Genomic DNA, 21579 nt, shown 5'->3' with positions numbered 1-21579 from the left:
GTTCTGACTCATAGTGACTGACCCCTGAAGCAGCTGGTGGGTTTGAACTGCCAACCTTGTGGTTAGCAGTCTAGTGTTTATCCTGTAGTGTCACCAGGGCTCCTTTTCAACCTTAGTTGTTGTTAAGTGCCGTTGAGTCACTTCCGACTCATAGCAACCCGTTTCTGAGGAGCGACTGGTGAGTTTGAACCACCAACCTTGTAGTTCAAACTAATCTTGTGGTAGCGTGCTTATCCTATAGCGTTGTCATTGTTCAGGTGCTGGTGAGTCAGTTTCGACTCACAGTGACCTCATGTAGGGTTTCTGAGGAGCGGCTGGTGAGCTTGAACCACTGACCTCACGGTTCAAATTGACCTTGCGGTCCAGTGCATTAACCTGCCGTGCCAGACTAGGACTCCATCCTACAGCGTTGTGGTTGTTAAGTGCTGCCAAGTCAGTTCCAAACCATAGTGGCCCTGTAGAGGGTGTCCAAGGAGCAGCTGGTGAGCTTCAGCCGTCAACCTTGAAGTTCAAGCTGACTTTGCAGTGCAGCACATTAGCCCACAGCGCTGTACCAGGACTCTATCCTACAGCTTAGATGTTGTTAAAACATACAGATGTTCATCCTCTATCCCCAAATATTTTAACTGGTTTAGATGGTGCTCAGTCATTTTTTTTGTAGTTTAAATGTGCCAATATAATTTTACTGTTCAATCAAGGTTGAGAAAAACTGATTTGAAAGATGCCTGAGGACTTTTCCTTCCGTTTTCAGGGGAGTATGTCATGGCATATTGAAAATTTAGGTTGATTAGTTTACAGGAGTCCTCAAGGCTGGTTTGAACCACAAGGTCAGCGATTCAAACTCACTAGCCATCCTTGAAAACCCTATACAGGGTTGCTGTGAGGCGTAACCGACTAGACGGCACTTCACCCACATCGCAGAAACATGAAAAGGGAGTAATTATGGATGTTTGCTTTGTAAAACCTGATTGTGTGTTTCCATTTTTATGGTCAAAGCCATTTTCGAGGGAAACCCCTAAACTAGCCCCAGTTTTTTCCACATACTCGCTTGCACAGACCTTGCTGCCCTTTGGAGTCACATTTTCAACCTGTCTCCCAGGTTTGGCCGACCCGACCCTCTGCTGCAGAGAGAGCACGACGTTCGAGTGAGTCTCCAGATGGCCTCTGTGCAGTACGTGCACACGCAGCGCTTTCAGGCTGAGGTGGTGGCCTTTATTCAGCATTTCACTCAGCTGCAAGATGTCTTAGGGCGCCAGCGAGCTGCTATTGAGGGCCAGACGGTAGGTAGTCTCTGTTTATCTCCATTTCACTCACTGCCACCTGGAAGCCTCCAGAGATAAATCAGGAAAATTTCATTGAAAAAAAACGAAGGTGATTTTTTTCCTTTCTAATGTGTTCTCCATGGTACAGATTCCCTAAACATTCGGCAGATTTCTTAGTGTAATTGGAGAGATGGTATGTATGAGGGGCTTCAAAATTTTAATTATTTCTTCATTTCATTTTTCCATGAACTTTTTAAGTCCCCCTTTTATGTATGTATGTATGTATGTGTGTATATATATATGTAAAGGAGCTCTGGTAGTGTAGTGGTTACGAATCGGGCTGCGAACCGCAAGGTCAGCAGTTCGAAACTACCAGCTGTTCCGTGGGAGAAAGATGAGGCTTTCTGCTCCCGTAAAGATTTACAGTCTCGGAAACCCTGTACAGGGTCGCTATTAGTCGGAACCGACTCCACGGCACATAACAACAACAGCATATGTATATGTACATATTTGTTGTTGTTGTGTGCTAAGTTGGCTCTAACTCACCGTGGCCTGTATAGGGTTTACAAGGATGTAAATTGTTACCAGAGCACAAAGCTTCGTCTTTCTTCCACGTAGCAGCTGGTAGATTTGAACTACGGACCTTGTGATTAGCAGCACAAGTAACTTCCTGTGCCAGCAAGGCTCTTTACATAGAGAATACATATAAATACATATATGTATACACTGTAACCTGTTGCTGCTGAGTCAATGCCAAGTCATTGTGCCCCTTTAGGACTGACTAGGACTGCCTCTGCGGGTTTCCAGTGCTGCAAATCTCTTAAGGAAGCACATTGCCACATCTTTCTTCCTCACAGTGACTGGGGTGGGGCGGGGGGAGGGATTCTGACCTCCACTCATTTGATTAGCAGCTGTGCACTTCGCCTCTTTGCCACCAGGGCTCCTTATAAATAATGTATTTATGGTATACACACATATATGTGGAGTCCTGGTGTGGTGCTGTACAGGAAGCACTGGACTGCTAACTGGGTATTCGGCAGTTTGAACCCACTAGCCGCTCCTCAAATCCTACACAGGGTTGCCATGAGTCGGATTTGACTTGACAGCACTTAACAATAATAACAGCACATGGATACATAATTGTATTGTACATTTTAAATGATTATTTTTACATGTGTGACTTACTAAGTTTTACTGTTAAGTAGCCCTGGTGGCTTAGTGGGTTAAGTGTTGGCCTGCTAACCACAGGCAGTTCAAACCCTAAATTAAAAAGACCTAACCATTCTCAACATCTGTTCCCCTAATAACTGAGCTTCAAGATTATAAGCCATATGTTGATAGTAATGAAGAGAGAAATAAGCATATCTAAAATTATGTAGATCTCAACACACTCAATGACTGATAGGCAAGCAGATAGGAAATCAGCCAGGATACAGCAGATGTGAGCAACACAGTCAACCAACCAATCTCATTTACTGACCACCTTGCAAAAACAGCAGAATACATAGGTTTTTAAATGTACAAGTAGCATTACAAAGATAGTTCTGGGCCATGAACAAGTCTCAATAAATTCCAAAGCACTAAAGTTATAAAAGCATGTTCTCTGATCACAAACAGTTAAATCAGAAATCAGCAACAAGAACATGTGGAAATGACATAATGTAAGTCTAAATAACACCTAGATGAAAAAAAAGTCACGAGGAAGATAAAGTAACAGCTCAAGAAATCAAATAGTATCATATGCAGCTAAAACACTGCCTAGAGAGAGATATAAATTTTTAAATGTAGGAATAAAAATCCCAGTTACCAGTCAAAGGTAGCTAACACCATCTGTCATCAGTACAATATAAAATGAAAGAAATTTAAGTTTCAAACAAAATAACATCTTAATTTTGTTAGCAAACAAAAGCAGGTATGCAGATTTCTGTAAGGAACCCTGGTGGCACTGTAGGATAAGCGCTGGATTACTAATCACAAGGTTAGCACTTCAAACCCACCAGCCATTCCAAGGGAAAAAAAGATGAGGCTTTCTCCTCCTGTAAAGATTTACAGCCTCAGATAACCGACAGTGGGTGGCTATGAATCAGATCACTCAATGCCGGTGGGCTTTGGATAGGCAGCTCTCTATAAGGAGCCCCTTGGTGGCACAGTCGTTAAACTACTCAGTTACTAACTGAAAGGCACTTCCAACATACTAGCTGCCCTATGAAAGAAAGAAGCAGCAGTCTGTTTCTATAATGATTTAGAGCCTTGGAAACTATGGGGCAGTTTCTACTCTGACCTGTAAGTCGCCATGAATTAGAATCGGCTGGACAGCAATGGGCTTGGTTGGTTTGGGTGGCTCTTTGAAAATATAAGCAATTAAAACAGCTGGGATTGAAGGGTCTTGAGATAATTAGCTTTTTTTTGCAAGGCATTTTCATTTTTATTCTTTTTCTTTTTCCACAAATATTATGACAAGGAAAGTTACAGATGTGTACAGTGGTGGAGGGTGGGTAGGATGAGGGGTTGATTGTATGACTGAAATAGGGATAAGTGTTTTGTGGGGAAAGGGCCAGAGGTTTAAGGAGGATGAGGGTGAGGCTGGACCTGAGGAGGAGGCATGGGTCCCTCAGCAGGCCTCCTTCTCTAACATGATTCCTGTTGAAGCTCTCGATATGCGGGAAGGGCAGCGTCTTCTGGCTGACCTCACAGGTGTAGGTATTATGGCTGTTGTAGGTGGATGTGGGTATTGTCAGAATGTTACTGAGACTGTAGGTGCTGCCTGTGTTATCCTGCTCCGTGTAGCTGTTCTGGATGTCATTCGTCTGGGAGACACCATCCATCTTCCATGTCACCTCGGCGTCTTTGGGGTAGAAGTGATTGACTAAGCACACTAAAGAGGCACTTGAGGTCTGTAACTGCTCCTCAGAAGATGGGAAGAGGGAGACTATTGGCTTAGTATCAGCCCTTTTGATCTCCACTTTGGTGCCGGCGCCGAAAGTACATACACATTGATTCTTCTAAGCATCCCTCTTGTACAAAAACTTTGCTTCCCTTTTTGACAATTGAGCAAGGCTCTGTCCAGAAGTCACTATTATGCTCCCCAGTGTATTTCTGAAGCTATCACTTAGAAAAGCTATTCTCACTCAATAACTGAATCTTGTTCTTCATAAAAAACGTACAATTATTCTTAAGTGTGCCTGTGTGTGGGCTTTACCTTGGATGATGTCAGTTTGGTTTTTTGAGAAAATTAGCTTTTATTCAAACCCACACACTTAAGAATCACTAAGATAAACATTGCTTTAGTCAGCTACTTGTCTTATATGACGGACTAAAGTAAAACTTAAGACTTAACAGTTTAACCTCTGATTACTCCAGGAAGTTAAACTCAGTTATTCAGTAATGCGCAAATGTCTCATTTCCTAACTCAAATGATTCATCACCCACCCCCTGTCATAGAACCAATTCCGATTCACATTGCCCCATCAGACAGAGATCTACTCCACAGAGTTCCCGACAACGTAACTCTTTACAGAAGCACACAGCCTTGGCTCTAACCCCTGGAGCAGCTGATATTTATTAACCCTTTATAATGATGAAATGACCATCTTGATTCTGGTAACTTTCCATCTGTGTATCGTTTTCTGGTATTAATATAGTTACTCCAGTTTTCTTATGATTATTCTTAAAATGCTGTGTCTTTTTCTATACTTTTACTTTTGACCAGTTTTCATCTTTACATTTAAAGTTGGTTTCTTATGTACTGTATATACTACTTGGGTCTTGCTTTTTTATCCAAGCTGCAATATGTAGATTACACAACCTTGATTGCTAAAAGTGAAGAGGACTTAAAATACTTCCTGATGAATGAAGTCTGAGACCATGGCCTTCAGTATGGGTTGTACCTGAATGTAAAGAAAACAAAAATTCTCATCACTAGACCAACAAATAACATCCAGATAAATGGAGAAAAGATTGAAGTTGTCAAAGAGTTCGTTTTGTTTGGATACACTATAAACACTCATGAAAACAGTAATCAAGAAATCTAATGACATATTGCATTAGGCAAATCTGCTTTACAAGACCTCTCTAAAGTGTTAAAGAGCAAACATGTCTGTTTGAAGACTAAGGTGTGCCTTATCCAAGCCATGATAGCCTCACTTGCCTCATATGCATGTGAAAGTTGGACAATGAATAAGGAAAACCATAGAAGAATTGAAGCATTCGAGTTATGGTATTGAAGAAGAATATTGACAGTACCATGGACTACTAGAAAAACAAATTAATGTTTATTGGAAGAAGTACAGCCAGAATGCTCCTTAGAAACCAGGATGAGGAGACATCATCTCGCATTCTTAGGTCTTATTATCTGAAGGGACCAGTCCTTAGAGAAGGAAGGAGATCATGCTTGATAAAAGTGGAGGGTTAGTAAAAAGGAGAAAGAGCCCCAATGAGATGGATTGGCTCAGTGGCTGCAGCAATGGGTTCAACCATCACAATGATTGTGAGGATTGAGTAGGACCAGCCAGTGTTTTGTTCCTTGTGCATCGGGTCGCTGTGAGTTGGAACCAACTTCACAGCACCTAACAACAACAATTAATGATCCAAAAATTTCTTTACATGTTTTCTTCCCGGTCTGTGGTCTCTCTTTATTCTTTTGGCAGAATCTTTTTTTTTTTTTTTTTTCACTTAAAAAACTTTATTGTGAATTTTGACAAGGTTTGCAGAGCATATCGTCAGTTTTACATTCAACAAATCATATATTTTGTTTCATCTCAATGATTGCAGTCCCCTCTGTGTAACAACGGTTCCTCACCTTTTTGCAACCATTCTAAACTTTGTCCCCAGGTAAATGTTGCCCATTTGGTCTTGAATGTTTGACCATTCTATGATCAGTATATCTTACTAATGTTATCACCCCTGTATATTTATCTACCTGTTTGTTGAAAATTGAACCAAGATGTTGAGTGCTTTTTCAGACCTGAAGGTTGGCCAAGGGCCATAGTCTTGGGTTCCTCCAGTCTCTTTCTAACCAGTAATTCTGGTCTTTTTTTTTTTTTTATAATTTTGAGTTTTATTCTACATTGTCTCCCACTCTATTAAGAACCTTCCATAATGTGATCCATTTCAGAGCAGTTAGTAGAGGTAGCTGGGCAACTTCTAGTTCTTCTGGTCTCAAAGTCATGGAGACTGATGTTCACATGTTCCATTAGTCCACAGGACTAATTGATTCCAAGCATCTTCAGTTATATCACTCTTCTTGCTTCTTGTGCTGAAGTAGCTAGCCATGCCATTACATTTTCCTCTGACACCCACAGTGTCTGCTATGCCTGTTCCTGTCCTTTTCTCAGCCATTCCACAGGCATGCTTCTCTTGCCCTCAAACTCAGAGACACAGCCCCTTCTCCTCAGTCCTGCTGCCTTGGCAGAATCTTTTGATGCACACAAATGTCTAATTTTTAGGAGGCCCCAGTTATCTATTTCATCTCTTACTGTTTGTATGTTTTTAGTTATGTTTGACACAATGTATTAAAGCCATGTACTGGAGCCTCTAAGTTTGTTCCTACTTTTTTCATTATTCAAATTTTGTTCTGTGTTCTAAATTTAGTCTATTAATCCACGTTGAGTTTGTTTTTGTATGTAGTGAGAGATGTGGGTTTTGTTTCATTTTTCTTCAAATTGATTTCCAGTTTGCCAGAACCTTTTGTTGAAGAGACTGTCTCTTACCCATTTAATGTGTTTTGATGCTTTTTCAGAGACCAGCTGATTGTATGTGGATAGATTTACATCTGGTTTCTCTGTTCTGTTCCACTGATAAATGTACCTTTCATTGTACCAATACCAAATTGTTTTGACTACTGAGGTCGTTTATTAGATTTTGAGATCAGTGAGTGAGAATTCTCCCGCTTTCTTCTTCTTAAATACTGCTTTGTTTATCCGAGGTCTCTTTCCTTTCCATATAAAGTTATTGATCAGTTTTTCCATCTCTTTAAAAATGATGTTAGAATCCAGATTTGGATTACATCGTGTCTATAGATTGCTTTAGGTATTGTTACCATTTTCACAATGTTAGATCTTCCTATTCATGAGCATGGTATATGCTTGTATATTTTTAAGTCTCTTTTGGTTTCTTATTAGTGGTGTTTTGTTGTTTCATTGTATATGTCTTTTGTTTCTCTTTAGCTTTAGTCCTTAAGTATTTCATATTTTTGGGTAGCCGTTGTAAATGGTATTGTTTTCCTGATTTCTTTTTCAGAACTGTCTTTATTAGTGTAAAGGAATTCAACTGATTTTTATATATTGATTTGGTACACTGCCACTTTATTGAATCATTCAATAAATTCCAATAATTTTCTTATTTAGTCTTTGGAATATTCTATGTACAGGATCATATAATCTGCAAATAGAGTTTTATTTCTTCTTTGCCAACTTGAATGCCTTTAATTTCCTTTTCTTGCCTTGTAACTCTGATTAAGACTTCCAATACAACATTGGATAGAAGTGGTGACAAAGGGACTCTTGTCTGGTTCCTGTTCATGAAGAGAGTACTTTCAGTTTCTGTCCATTGAGAGTAACGTTGGCTGTTGGATTTGTATATATACCCTTAATTATTGTCGAGGAATTTCTCTTTTAATCCTGTTTTATAATTGTGTTTATTAGGATTGCATGTTGGATTTTGGCAAATGCCTTTTCTACAGCAATCAATATTATCCTGTGATTCTTTTCCTTTATTTTATTTATGGGGTGGATTATTGTTTTTTCTAATACTGAGTCATGCTTACATCCCTTGTATGAATCCCACTTGATCATGATGTATTATTTTTTTGATATGTTGCTGAATTCTGTTGGCTAGGATTTTTTGTTTAGAATTTTTGCATCTATATTCACGAGGGATATTGGTCTATAATTTTCTTTTTTGGTGATGTCTGTCTGGTTTTGGTATGAAGTTATGCTTGCTTCATAAAATGTATACAGGAATTTTCTATCTCTTTCTATGTTCAGAAATAATGTGTCAGCTCTCCTCTGAGTGCTTGGTAGAATTCACCATTAAGGCTATCTGGACCCAGAGTTTTTTTTTGTTCCAAGTTTCTTAATGACTTACTTGATCAATTTCTTCTGTTGTTATGGATCTGTACCAGTAATAATGTTCTTTGAGGTTACCTTGCAATTTATTTAATTTCTTTTCCAATTTAAAAAGGTCTGTTTTATCTTGAAATCTACTTGAAGATCTTATCTTGAAGTTTAGTAACTACACTTTTTCCTCTTTTTGCTTTATAGTTGTCTTCATAAACTGATATCTCTAATTCCCTATTTTCAGTCTTGTAGGTTTGTTTTACTTTGGATACTTCTATGGTAGTGGTGGTGGTAGTGATTATGTGCTGTGGAGTTGGTTCCTACTCATAGCAACCCTGTATAGGGTTTCCAAGGCTATAAATCTTTACAGGAATAGAAAACCTCATCTTTCTCCTGCGAAATGCCTCGTAGTTTCGAACTGCTGATCTTGAGGTTAGCAGCCCGCGAACCACAGCACTACAAGAGCTCCTTGGGTACTTCTATTGTGGATTGAATTCTGGGTGGCTTTGATGTGTATGTCAATCTTAGGTTTCTATTTGCTGTTGTTGTCTGCTGTTATTGGTTCTCATTCTAAAGGATTTTTGTTAGTATTTTTTATAAAGTTAGTTATTACAAATTCTTTTAATTTCTGTTTATCTGGAAATGTCCTAATTTTGCCATCATATTTGAAGGTCATTTTTGCTGAGTATGTGATTATTGGTTAGCAGTTTTTTCTTTCTGACTTCTGTACATGGCTTCTCATTGCCTTTTTGTCTGCATGATTTCTGCTGAGAAATCAGAGCTTAATCTTACTGATTCTCCTTTGTAGATAGTTTTTCATTTTACTGAGCTGTTCTTAGGATTCTTTCCTTGTCTTTGATTTTAGAAAGTTTGATTTTGTTATGTCTTGGTGATTGTCTTTCGGGACTCTGTCCTATTTGGGATTCTTTCAGCTTCTTGAATGTGTATATTCTAGGCTTTCTTGATGTCAGAGAAGTTTTCTTCCAACAGCTCTTGGACTCTATTTTCTATGCCTCTCATGTTTGGAATTCCAGTTACCCTTCCCGTTGTATTGCATGAATCTTAGGCTTTCTTTCAATCTTTTTTCTGGTTGGTCTTCTAGTTTACTAGTGTTGAGAAATCTATCTTCAAGCTCACTAATTCTGGCTTCTGTTGATTTAAATCTTCTCCTTTGCCCTTTCAGTGTGTTGTCCATTTCTGAAATCAGTATTAATCTTCTGGATTTCTGTTTGTAGGGTTTGTATCATCTCCAACCCTATATTTATTTTGTTCGTTTGTTCGTGTAGTGTTTCCTGAAATTATTCTTGTTTTCTTCAACCTATCTGTCAGTCATATGGAAGTACCTAAATATCATTTTCTTAAATTCTTTTTTAGGTAGTTCCAATGTATTTTTTTTTTCTCAAAAATGTTTTGTAGCTTTGCCTTTTGGTCACTTTTTTGAGTCACCCTAACTTGTTTCCTCAGGTGAACAGAAATGGTCTCTTGCTTCTGAGACGTTGTAGTGCTATTGTATTTGTACTAAGCTGGTGGATTGTATGTTGGTGTATTCTTGGCTCTCACTAACTGCCTCCTACTATGTGTGATTGGTAGATGGAAGTGTGCCCACAGTTCTCTGTTCAGCATTCATGCAGCTCAGTTTAGGATGGTTTTCACTGATGTTGGTTATTGTCGTTGATCAGGTGTGTTAAGTGTTGTTGAGTTGGTTTCTACTCATAGCGACCCTGTATGTGGTTTCCAAGGAGTGGCCGACGCATGTGAACTACTAACCTTGTGCTTCAAACCAACCTTGTGTTCTGGGGCTCAAGTGTGTGTAGCAATTGTTCTTAGCTCTTGCCTGGTTGGTGGGGTTGTAGAGGGTATAGTTGTAGGGTTGGCTGTATTGGTGTGGTTGCTATTCCCAGTGCTGAGGCAAGAGAAAACATACCAACAAGAGTGAAGGAAAACAAACAAACAAACAATAATGACAAAAGGAAATAGTAAAGGAAAAAAACAAAGACACACTAGCTCGAAAAAGAATACAAACACCAAAGAGAAAAGAGTGAGAGGAAAAACAACTTTATAAAAGCATGGAAGAAAAAGCAGAAAATGAAAAGAACTTAACACAATTAGGGAAAAGGATGAGTACAAGGGAAAGAGATCAGAGAGTAGTAAAGAAACACCAAGAGAAAAGTAAGAAGAAAAGAGAGAAGAATCAGTGGTGGTTTGGAAAGAAAAGCAGAGATAGAAAGGATAAATTGCAAGGGTAGATAAGAGAGGAAGGAAGAATAAACACACAACAACAATGACAGGAAAAAACGAGTGCAGGTGCCAGATCCAAAGAGGAGAAAATTCTGGGGTCTTCTGCCAGCTCAGGACGTTAAGTGGTAGGTGGCCAAGGGATGAGACATTGGCGCTCTAACCCTAGATGGAATTCCTATAGAGCTAGGTGTTGCCTGTTTGGGGCACCCAATCCGCAAGTAGTATGTGCAGACTCCAAAGGAGCTAGGGCATCAGAGGGTTTCTGTCTCAGAGGGCAGCTGAGGGTGCAAGGTCCCACTAGTCCAGGGCTGGCCAGGACCCGCTCCGCAGGTTCGGAGCACGACTCACCTGAATCCAGTCTCCTGGATTAATGTGTGTAGCTCCCCACTTACTTTGAAGGGGCTCACAACTCTGGTGTTCACCCCTGTGTGGCTCCGACTACAGGGAGAGTGGGAGCTTTGCTGGGGGTGTATGCGGTGGGGGCTGGTCATGCCTCTGGTCACCAGGGGAGTGTGGGGAACAAGGAAAAGATTGCGCCTTTATCTCTGTGATATGTTTAACTCTGGTATGTTTTTGTAATGCCAATGTGCTGTCTTGTCTCAGATGCTACTCACAAAAGCTTTTTAAGATGGTTGCACCATGTCTGGTCGGCAGGCACAGGTCATCAATCTGTCTCCTTTTTTTGCTGCTTCTGTTCAGCTTTCTTTCCCAGTTAGCATTCTGGTTACTTCTCTATGCCTTCATCTGACTCTCAGGGTTCGAGGACTATAATCTACATCTCTTCTCGTTTGGTTTTCTGTATCTATGTTGTAGAGGGACCGTACAGCTTTTCTGTCTAGTACACTTTCCTGCTATGTATAGTTAGTTATGATCCACACAGAGAAAATACCTTTTCAAGGGAGACACCTTTTTTCATAATCTGCTTGCATCCTCTATCCATCTGACATCAGTTGTCATATTCCCTGTTCCATGTCCTCCTCTAAATCTGCTTGAATTTCTGGCATTTCCCTGTGGATGTACTGTTGCAACTGTTTTTTCAGAAAAATTTTATTGCTTGTGATAGTGACATGTTCGATAATTTTTGCTTTCTGTTGGATCATCTTTCTTTGGAATGGGCACAAATAAGATCTCCTGAAGCTGATTGGCTTGGTAATCGTCTTCCAAATGTCCCATTACAGACAAATGAGTACTTCCACTATTGCATCCATCTGCTGAAACACCAGATCGGATGCTCCATCAATTCCTGGGTCCTTGTTTCTCGCCAATGTTTTCAGTGCAACTTGAACTTCTTCCTTAAATACCATTGTTCTTGATCACGTGCTACCTCTTGAAGTTGTTGACTGTCCACGGGTTCTTTCTGGTACAGGCATTCTATGTATTCCTTCCATTCATTCCATCTTCTTTTGATGCTTCCTGCATTGTTCAATATTTTGCGCATGGAATCATACACTATTGTAACTTGAGGCTTGAAGATTTTACTTCAGTTCTTTCAGCTTGAGAAATGCTGCATGGTTCTTCCCCTTCGGTTTTTCTAACTCCAAGTCTTTTCACATTTCGTTAGTATGTTTTACTTTGTCTTCTCAAGGTTCTCCTTTGACATTTTCTATTCAGCTCTTTTACTGCATTGTGTCTTCCATTTACTTTAGCTAATCTAAATTCAGGAGTGAATTTTTTCTTCTGACCTCCATGTTGGTCTTTCATTTGCTGTCTTTTTGCTTTCTTCATGTATGGTTTTCTTGATGTCACCCTACAACTTGTTTGGTCTGTGGCCAGTATTGTTCATTGTGTGAAAGCTTTTCTTGAAATGGTGGAATACATTCAAGTTGTACTTTGGTTCTCATGGACTTGTTTTAATTTTTTCATCTTCAACTTGAGCTTGCATATGATCAGTTGATTAATAGCAATTAATGTTGGCCCCTCTCTTTGTTCTGATGGATACTGAACTTCTCCATTGTCTCTTTCCATAGATTTGATTTGTCTATTTGATTCCTGTGGTCCATTTGGGAGGTCCATATGTATAGTTGCTGTTTATGTTATTGAAAAAGGTGTTTCCTATGAGAAGGTCCTTTGTCTTAAAAAAAAATTCTATCATGTATTCAGTCATCTTATTTCAGTCACCAAGGCCATATTTTCCAACTACTGATCCTTCTTGGTTTCTAACGTTTGCATTCCAGTCATCAGGAATTATCAAATCTTGATTGCGTATTTGATCAATTTCAGACTGCAGGAGTTAGTTGTAATCTTCTGTTTTGTCATCTATGACATTATTGGTTGGTACATAAATTTGAAATTGACTGGCTTTCCTTTTGGCTTATGAGTATTATCCACTGATAGCACTGCATCTTGAAATGCTCTTTTTGATAGTGAATGCAATACCATTCCTCTTTGTCATTTTTAGTATGGTAGAACATATGATTGTCCAATTCAAAATGGCCAGTAGCTTTCCATCTCAACTCATCTAATGCTGCATACGGTCCTTGGTGTGGTCCTCTAAATGCAAGGTTGGTAGTTCAAACTCACCAGCCACTCTTGGAAACCTTATGCTGGGTTGCTATGAATTGGTGGACAGATGACTCAGTGGTACACAATAACCATAATGCTAGATATTGGTCTTTAAGTATTCCACTTCATTTTTTGGCACCTTCCAGTTTTCTTAGATTCATGCTTCATACATTCTGTGTTCCAGTTACTGATCTTGCAGCTGTTTCTTCTCATTTTGAGCTGTGCCACATCAGCAACTGAAGGTCCTGAAAACTTTATTCTATCTGCTTCATTAAGGTCAACTCTACTTTGAGGAGTCAGCCCTTCCCCACTCATGTTTTGATTGCCTTCTGACCTGAGGGATTCATCTTCTGACACTGTATCACGTTGTGTTCTGCTGATAATCAGAAGATTTTCACTGTCCAATTTTTCAAGAGTAGGTCTCCAGGTCCTTCTTTCCAATCTGTTTTGGTCTGGAAGCTCTGCTGAAACCTGCCCACATAGGGTAAGCCTTCTGGCATTTTAAATACCAGTGGCATTGTTTCTAGCATTACAGCAACACTCAAGCCTCCACAATATGACAAAGTGACAGATGACTGGTGGATACAACAAATACACTCATTTTAATCATAATTAGATGAGTTTTGACAAAAGTAACCACCACACTTCCAGTACTCCAAAAAGTTCCTTTCTGCCCCTGTCACCACCCTTCTCAGTAATTTGATTACTGCTCTATGTCATTTTCTTCTGTTCTAGAGCTTCATATAAATGGAATCATGTAGTAAAAACAGATTTATGAGGTATCATTGGCATGCCATAAAATTAAAAAGCTTTAAGTGGATGGTTCACTGGTTGCAGGGTGACATGTCTGAACATCATCCATATTGTTGCTGATTGTTTTTATTGTTGAGTAGTTTTCTTTTAAGGAGCTCTGGTAGCGTAGTGGTTACGAATCGGGCTGCTAAGATCATGGTCAGCAGTTCGAAACTACTAGCTGTTCTGCGGGAGAAAGCTGAGGCTTTCTGCTCCTGTAAAGATTTACAGCCTCGGAAACCCTATCCAGGGTCGCTATGAGTTGGAACTGACTCCATGGCACATAACAACAACAACAGTTTTCTTTTGTCTTGTTTTATATTCTGTTGCATGCACTTTGTTTATACATGGACATGCGATGGACATTTAGGTTCTTTCCGGTTTTTGACTATTACAAATCGAAACAACTCTTATGAGTGTTCACATGCAAGTTAATATGTGATGCACCTTTTAATTTCTCTTGGGTAAATACCTAAGAATTTCTGGGTTATGTGAGATCATGTGCATTTGACTTCATGAGAGATTGTCAAATACTTCTCTAATCTATTGCCTTTCCCCAACACTAAGATTGGATTGTTGTAATTATTTGTAAGAATTCTTTATATATTCTAGCGTTTTGTTTTTGTTAAGTGCCATTGAGTTGATTCTGACTTACAGCGTTCCTGTATAGGGTTTCTGAGTAGCAGCCGATGGGTTTGAACTGCTGACCTTTTGGTTCACAGTCTAGTGCTGATCGATCCTACAGCGCCACACCAGGAGTCCACATTCTAGCTATCAGTCCATTATTTGATATATGTGGCTTTTATTTCTTCTTTCGTTTTTGTAGTAGTATTTTTAAAAAGCAGGTTTCCATTTCAATGAACTCCAAATTTTTTTTTTTTTATGTTTAGTATTATTTGTGAATTGTCAAAACTGCCAAAAACAGATGAAAATTTTCTTGTGTATCCTTTTATAGAAGTTTTATACTTTCACATCTGTGTTCCATGGTGAGATTATTTTTGTGTGTTTTACGAAATGAGGGTTGAGGTGAATATTTTTCATATGAATACCCATTTTTTTTTCCAGAATATTTGTTCCATTGAAGTACCTTGGCACTTCTGTTGCAGATTACTTGACCATATACAGATGTGTGAATTTCTTCATTCTGTATAGGGTTCCTGAGGAGTGGCTGGTGGGTTCCAACCAACCTTTTTGTCCAATGCATTATCCTGCAGTTCATATCAGGACTCCTGATGTGTATATTGTGGTGGTGGTGGTTATGTGCCATGGAGTCGGTTCTGACTCAGCACTCCTGTACAGGGTTTCCGAGGGTGTAAATCTTTATGGGATTTACAGACAGTGTCATCTTTCTCCTTCGAAACTACTGGTAATTTTGAACTGCTGACCATGAGATTAACAGCCCGACTCTTAGCCACTATGCTACGAGATCCCTTTCATGTATATGTAATTTTATGAAATACCATCTTGTCTTGATTACTACTATTACATTGAATCTATAGATCATTTATGTGGAGAATTGACATCTTAAAAATACTGAGTCTTTGGATCTTTCAATATGGTATGTTCCTTTTTGTTGCTTTTTAAAAAATTTTTATTCAAACTAAAAGAAAAGTTGCTAGAAGAATTCAAGGAACTCCCATATGGTCTTTTATCCAGATTCACTAAAATAGTTTACATTTGTCTCTCTTTCTTTCTATACTTGAGTGGCAGGCTTCAAAAAGTTCACACACACACAAAAAAATGGTATTAAAAGATAATGAATTTTTCCATGAACTTTTTGAAGCCCCCCTCATACATATTCATATATATGCATGATTATTTTCTTAACCATCTGGAAGTAAATGAAGACATTGTGTCTCTTTACCCCTTTATATATGAGTATGTATTTTCTAAAAACAAAGACATTCCTGTAGATAACCACAGTAAAATATTAAAATCAGGAAATTTCATATTTGTGCAAATTTCATAATCACATTTCATCCAATATCCCAGGAGTTCCTCTATATCTGTCTTTTTATTCTTGGTCCAGGATCTGCTCTAGGATCATGTATTACATTTATTTGTCATGGTTCTTTAGTATCATTTCATCTGAAATAGTTTCTTAGCCTATCTGTATATTTCTTGATTTTGATACTCCTTTTGTTTTTTAAACTTTTTTTTGTGAACTGAGTGAAAGTTTACAGAGAAGATCATCAGTTTTACATTCAACAAATCATACACTTTGTTTCATCTCAGTGATTGCAACAATAGTTGGCCCACTTCCTTCCTGTGGTTCTTATTTCCATTCCAGCCTCCTTCCTGTCCCTTCTCAATTTTGTCCTTAGTTGAATATTGCCCTTTTGATCTTGAATGGCTCGCCATACCTAACCAGACTTGTTGTCCCCTCTATATTACCTATCTGCTGCTTGGCTGAAAATTGGTCCACGAGAGTGAGTTCCTTTCCAGACCTGAAGGGTGGTCAAGGGCTGTAGTCTGAGGTTCCTCCAGTCTTTATTCTGACCATTAAGTCTGGTTTTTTAAAAATAAATTTGAGTTTTGTTCTACATTTTCTCCCACTCTATTTGGGAACTTTGAATACGATCCCTTTCAGAGCAGTTGGTAGTGGTAGCCAGGCACCCTCTAGTTTTTCTGCTCGTGGAGACTGATGTTCACATGCTCCATTGGTCCACTGGACTAGTTGGTTCCAAGCGTCTTTAATTTCCGTCGTTCTTCCTTCCATGTATGGAGAGACAATAGTCGCACATTAGATGGCCACTTTTGAGCATTTAAGGTACCATATGCTACTCACCAAATTAGGTTGTAGAACATTGTCTTCGTGGACTGTGTTATGCTAAGTGACCATGGTGTCCAGTGAGACAATGGTCCTGAACCTCCAGGCCTAGAAACTGGTTGCCATAAGATATTTGATAATATCTACGATGTTTTCCTCATTTCGTCTGCTATATGATTCACCACATTCATAGGTGTGTTTGCAGCAAAGGTAAATGCCCTTGTACAAATGTTCCCTTTCAAACCCTGATATATTTGTGGATATATGCCCACTCTTTCTCCCATACCCGTTCTGCCTGCGTATCTGTCCATATATTTGCCCACAGAACCCTTTGGTTCCAGGGTTGTGTATATAACACTATTTAGCTTTGACCCCTTTAACTCTTGCATTCCTCCTTGTGTCTTCACCTGTTCACCGTGGGTAACCCTGCTGGCCGTTAAAACACCCGTGGCATAGCTTCCAGAATCACAGCAACTTCCAAGCCACCACAGTACGACACACTGACAGTTGAGTTGCCTGTGATTAAGAGAGGTTGAGTTCTTCTTTCTGACTTTTGTTGTTGTTGTTAAGTGCCGTGGAGTCGGTTCCGACTCATAGCGACCCTGCACAGGGTTTCCGAGGCTATAAATCTTTACGGGAGCAGACCACCTCATCTTTCTCCCGCGGAACTGCTGGTAGTTTCGAACTGTTGACCTTGCGGTTTGCAGCCCGATTCGTAACCACTACGCTACCAGAGCTCCTTTCTGACTTTAACATGGTTTATTTCTTTGACCTTCCTTTTTTCACGGGCTAGCAGTGCTGAGTAGATGTGGTGAGAATGGACATCCTTTGCTTGTTCCTGACCTTAGGGGGAACACTTAAAATCTTTCACCATTAAATGATAGCAGTAGGTGGTTTCTGTTTTCCTTTTTAAGGAATTGGTTTACTTCATCTAAGTTGTCAGGATATTGATGTGAAGTTATTCAAAAGCTTTTTGTCATTTTTTAGTATCTACAAATTCTATAGCAATGTGCCCACATTCTTGATATTGTGATTTTGTTCTCTTGTTTTGGCACCTTAGGATAAGCACTTGACCTCAAGGTCAGTTTGAACTGTAAGGTTGGCTGTTCAAACTCACCAGCTGCTTCTCAGAAACCCTATTGCAGGGCCCCTAGGAGTTGGAACCTACCCAATGGCACTTAACAACAAGAGTGGCTAAGAGTCAGAACCAACTCGATGGCACTTAATAACAGCAAATATATAACTAGAAGTTTATCAGTACCATTGATCTTTTAAAATTGCCAGTGATTGACTTATCTGTATTGTTTATCTGTATTCTACATAAATTATTTCAGTTCTTTTGTGTATTTTTTTAATATACACTAATTCTATTTTCTCCTCCTTTTAAAGTTTGTTTGCTTTTCTTTTTATAGCTTCTATGGTGGAGTTTTTGTCATTGATTTTAAATCTTTATTCTTTTCTAAAATAAATATTTAATGCAATACCTTTTTCTCTGAGCACTGTTTAAGTGCACCCTATGAATTTAATATGTTCTCTTTTCTTTATCATTTAGATAAATACATTTTCTATTAACATCTTTGTGATTTCTTATGTGACTTATGGTTCATTTAAAAGTACATTTTAAAAGTTCCAAATATTTGAGAAGTTTTCCATTCGCTTTTTGTTAACTGATTTTTAGATTTAATTCGATGGTAATCCTAGAGCATACATTCTGTGACTTCAGTGATTTTACATGTACTGAAGCCTGTATTATGGGCCAGACAGAACATATGCAGATCAGTCATGAAGTACAACACTGTCTGTGATAGGCTAATATCCATGCGCCTACAGGGAAGACCAGTTAATGCCACTATTATTCAATTATTATGCACCAACCACTAAAAGCCATTGAGGATGAAATAGAAGAATTCTACCAATTTCTTCAATCTGAAATTGATCAAACATGCAATTTCCCTTCGTTTTTCAGGTGAGAGATCAAGCTCAGCGTGGTTCCCGTGTTCTTCTGGATATTGAAGCTGGGGCCCCTGTTCTCCTTATCCCAGAAAGTTCCAGGTCAAATAATCTGATTGTCGCCAATTTGGGGAAGTTGAAAGTCAAGAACAAGTTTCTCTTTGCAGGTTTTCCTGGGACCTTTTCTTTGCAAGATAAGGTGAGCAATCTATATCCATTTCCTTTTCAGTTCAACTAATATTTGACAACATTTGAAAAATTTGCATGATACCATCATATGATCTTTAACATCATGTGCAGTTACTTTGTAGCTTATGGGGCTTGAAGGATATGTTTTACACTTTATTGACATATGATGGGCCTACAGTAGAAGTTGTATAAGTTATAACACTTTCTAATAATTTACAAACAAATCAATGAAAGCAAAGCTTTCTGTCTTTTATAATGCTTTCCTTACAGGCTGACTTGTAATGTCAGTATTTTTGCTCTGTGTGTTTGTTTCCTCAAGGTACATAATTTGGCTTAGTTATATGAATAATTTAAATAATTGAAGTTATTTAAATAATCTGATGGGTTTTAAAAGTATCTTAATTATAGTATCTTACACAGTTTAAAATTATTTTAGCATCTATTTATTTCCTACAACAATGTTCAGAGGAAATCGGGATAAAGAGAGTTATTTTCATTTTACACATGGGTACACTATGATTCATCAAGACTGTGAGAATTTAAAATGGAAACATCTAGCAAATCACAGATTCCTAGAGCTGAGAGGACCTTGGAGATGGTATAAATAATCCACTGTTCAGTCAGTTTTGCAGCTGAAGAAAATAGGTGGCTTTCCTGGAACTCTAAAGATGAGGTCTTGTTCTTGATGTGTGTGTTTTCATTACCTCTTGCTGGTTTCATTCTGTGAAAGTTCGTTTTGGCATATTTACACATTACACATTTACTGAATTTACATATTACACATTTACTGAATTTCCTTACTGCTTGTGCTCCTTTTTAGTCTGACAGCTAGTAAGTAGGGAAATAGCTTGTCTTTGATACGGGACATGTGCCTAAAATTTGCTTGTAAGATATTAGGACAGAAAATACCTATAAATAGTAGCTATTTGATCAGTAGTCCCAGGAGAAGGACATCATGCTTGGAAAAGTGTTGGTCCAAGATGGACTGACACGGTATCAGCGACAATTACAGGATGGTGCAGGACTGGGCAGTGTTTTGTGCTGTTGTGCATAGTGTTGCTCTGAGTTGGAGCTGACTTGATCCAACTAATAACAACACATTTGTTGAATACTTACTACGTCATACTGTACTAAACTCTTTTCTTTTTTTTTTTCACCCTCTAATGAACAACCTAAAAGTTATCTAGCATTAATAACAAGATTTTTCCTAATAAAGAAATTGAGACTTAGAAAGATAAAGTAACTTTCTTTGGATCATATAGCTAGTAAGGAGAGTAAGTATGGACCTCAGACTTTGACGTGTCTTAACTGAAGAGCTCTGGGCTCTTAACCCTTATATGATTCTACTGTTTTATAGTATGCTTCGGTTTTTGTGAGAGAAGTAAACTGGCAAAGGCCATTCCTGGTATACATCTGACTGACTGACGCTTTCCTGAGTAGCTGCGGTTGGGCAATGAGTTCCTTGAAATAACTTAGATAGAAGAAGTCCAAGGGTTATTACAGAAAAACAGGTTTGAGCTGTAATTCTTGGCCTCTCCAGTCAAATAAGAAAATGAAAGTTAGAGACTAGGATATGGTAGTCTCACTAGGACTTTGCCAGTGGCTTCAACTATATTCAGAAAATAACAGGAAGATTCTCTCTCTTTATTAGTCACTCCCAACCCAGTAATGCTACTATTTTCAAATTTATTATCTCCATATTTTTCTTCTTTTGTTTTACCTCTCACTCATCCATTTACTCATTATTACTAACTTAATAAACACCATCAACCAAAACCATTGGATTCAGTGAGTGCAAACGTAGGCAGGAAGAAGAGTGAAGAAAAGGCAGTGAGAATCACCTGACACGTGTTCGTGTGTCATAACCTGGTATTTAGGTGAAGGGTTAGAGGACAGGCTGTTTATATCAATGTCGTGTACAGATGTTTAAGTAAAGCAGAGTGATTGACCCTAAAAAGCCATGATTAGCAATGTAGAAAGAAGAGCACAGAGTTATAGCTCCAGATAGAGTTGATGATTGAGAACTTGCTTGTTTGCCTTATAGTTTATACTGCGGGGGGCTTCGCAGTGGATTTATTGTTTATTGTTGGAATAATGATGAAGTCTTGGTGTGGTGCTGTGGGTTAATACACTGGACTGCAAAGTCGGTTTGAACCATGAAGTCAGTGGTTCAGGCTCACCAGCTGCTCCTTGGACACCCTGTATAGTGTGCTATGGGTCAGAACTGACTCAACGGCACTTCACAACAATAAAAAATCCGAGGCTGCTTTAATAGATGGAAGCAGTAGGCTTCCACTGATGTTTATAGTTTTAAGACAGAAATAATAAGATCAACCACCACTGGTTTTTCACAGTAGACCAGGCAGCACACTAATAACCTTAGTCATCATGAAGAAAATCAGTTTTCATCCATTTACTCATTATTGCTAACCTAAATATCATCACAAAAACCATTTGATTCACAGCCTACATTACTCTCAATGGAGAGAAACTGAAAGCCTTCCCTCTGCGAACAGGAACCAGACAAGAATGCCCTTTGTCACCACTGCTATTCAACATTGTGCTGGAAGCCTTAGCAAGAGCTATACGGCAAGACAGGGAAATTAAAGGCATCGAAATTGGCAAAGAGGAAGTAAAACTCTCCCTATTTGCAGATGATATGATATAGAAAACCCCAAAGACTCAGTAAAAAGGCTATTAGACCTCATTGGAAGATTCAGCAAAGTGGCAGGATATAAGATCAACATATAAAACTCAGTTGGATTTCTCAATACTAAAAATGACAGCATTGAAAAGGACATTAGGAAAGCAATACCATTTA

The 21579-nt window shown here is 38.8% G+C and overlaps 1 protein-coding gene across 2 annotated transcripts in view; it reads left to right on the top strand.

Annotated features, from left to right (window-relative positions):
• VPS13D (vacuolar protein sorting 13 homolog D (S. cerevisiae)) overlaps positions 1–21579 on the top strand; it is a 360697-nt gene that overhangs the window by 68478 nt on the left and 270640 nt on the right. For both annotated transcript variants that reach the window (XM_006866375.1, XM_006866374.1), the window contains exons 23-24: positions 1100–1280; positions 18586–18768. In XM_006866375.1, coding sequence (XP_006866437.1) covers positions 1100–1280; positions 18586–18768 — 364 coding nt within the window. The remainder of the gene's footprint in view (positions 1–1099; positions 1281–18585; positions 18769–21579) is intronic.

This window comes from Chrysochloris asiatica, unplaced genomic scaffold (assembly GCF_000296735.1).
Source record: "Chrysochloris asiatica unplaced genomic scaffold, ChrAsi1.0 scaffold00090, whole genome shotgun sequence".
Taxonomy (NCBI): domain Eukaryota; kingdom Metazoa; phylum Chordata; class Mammalia; order Afrosoricida; family Chrysochloridae; genus Chrysochloris; species Chrysochloris asiatica.
The sequence above is the reverse complement of the archived record's forward strand: the minus strand, read 5'-3'. Positions and strand labels throughout refer to the sequence as shown.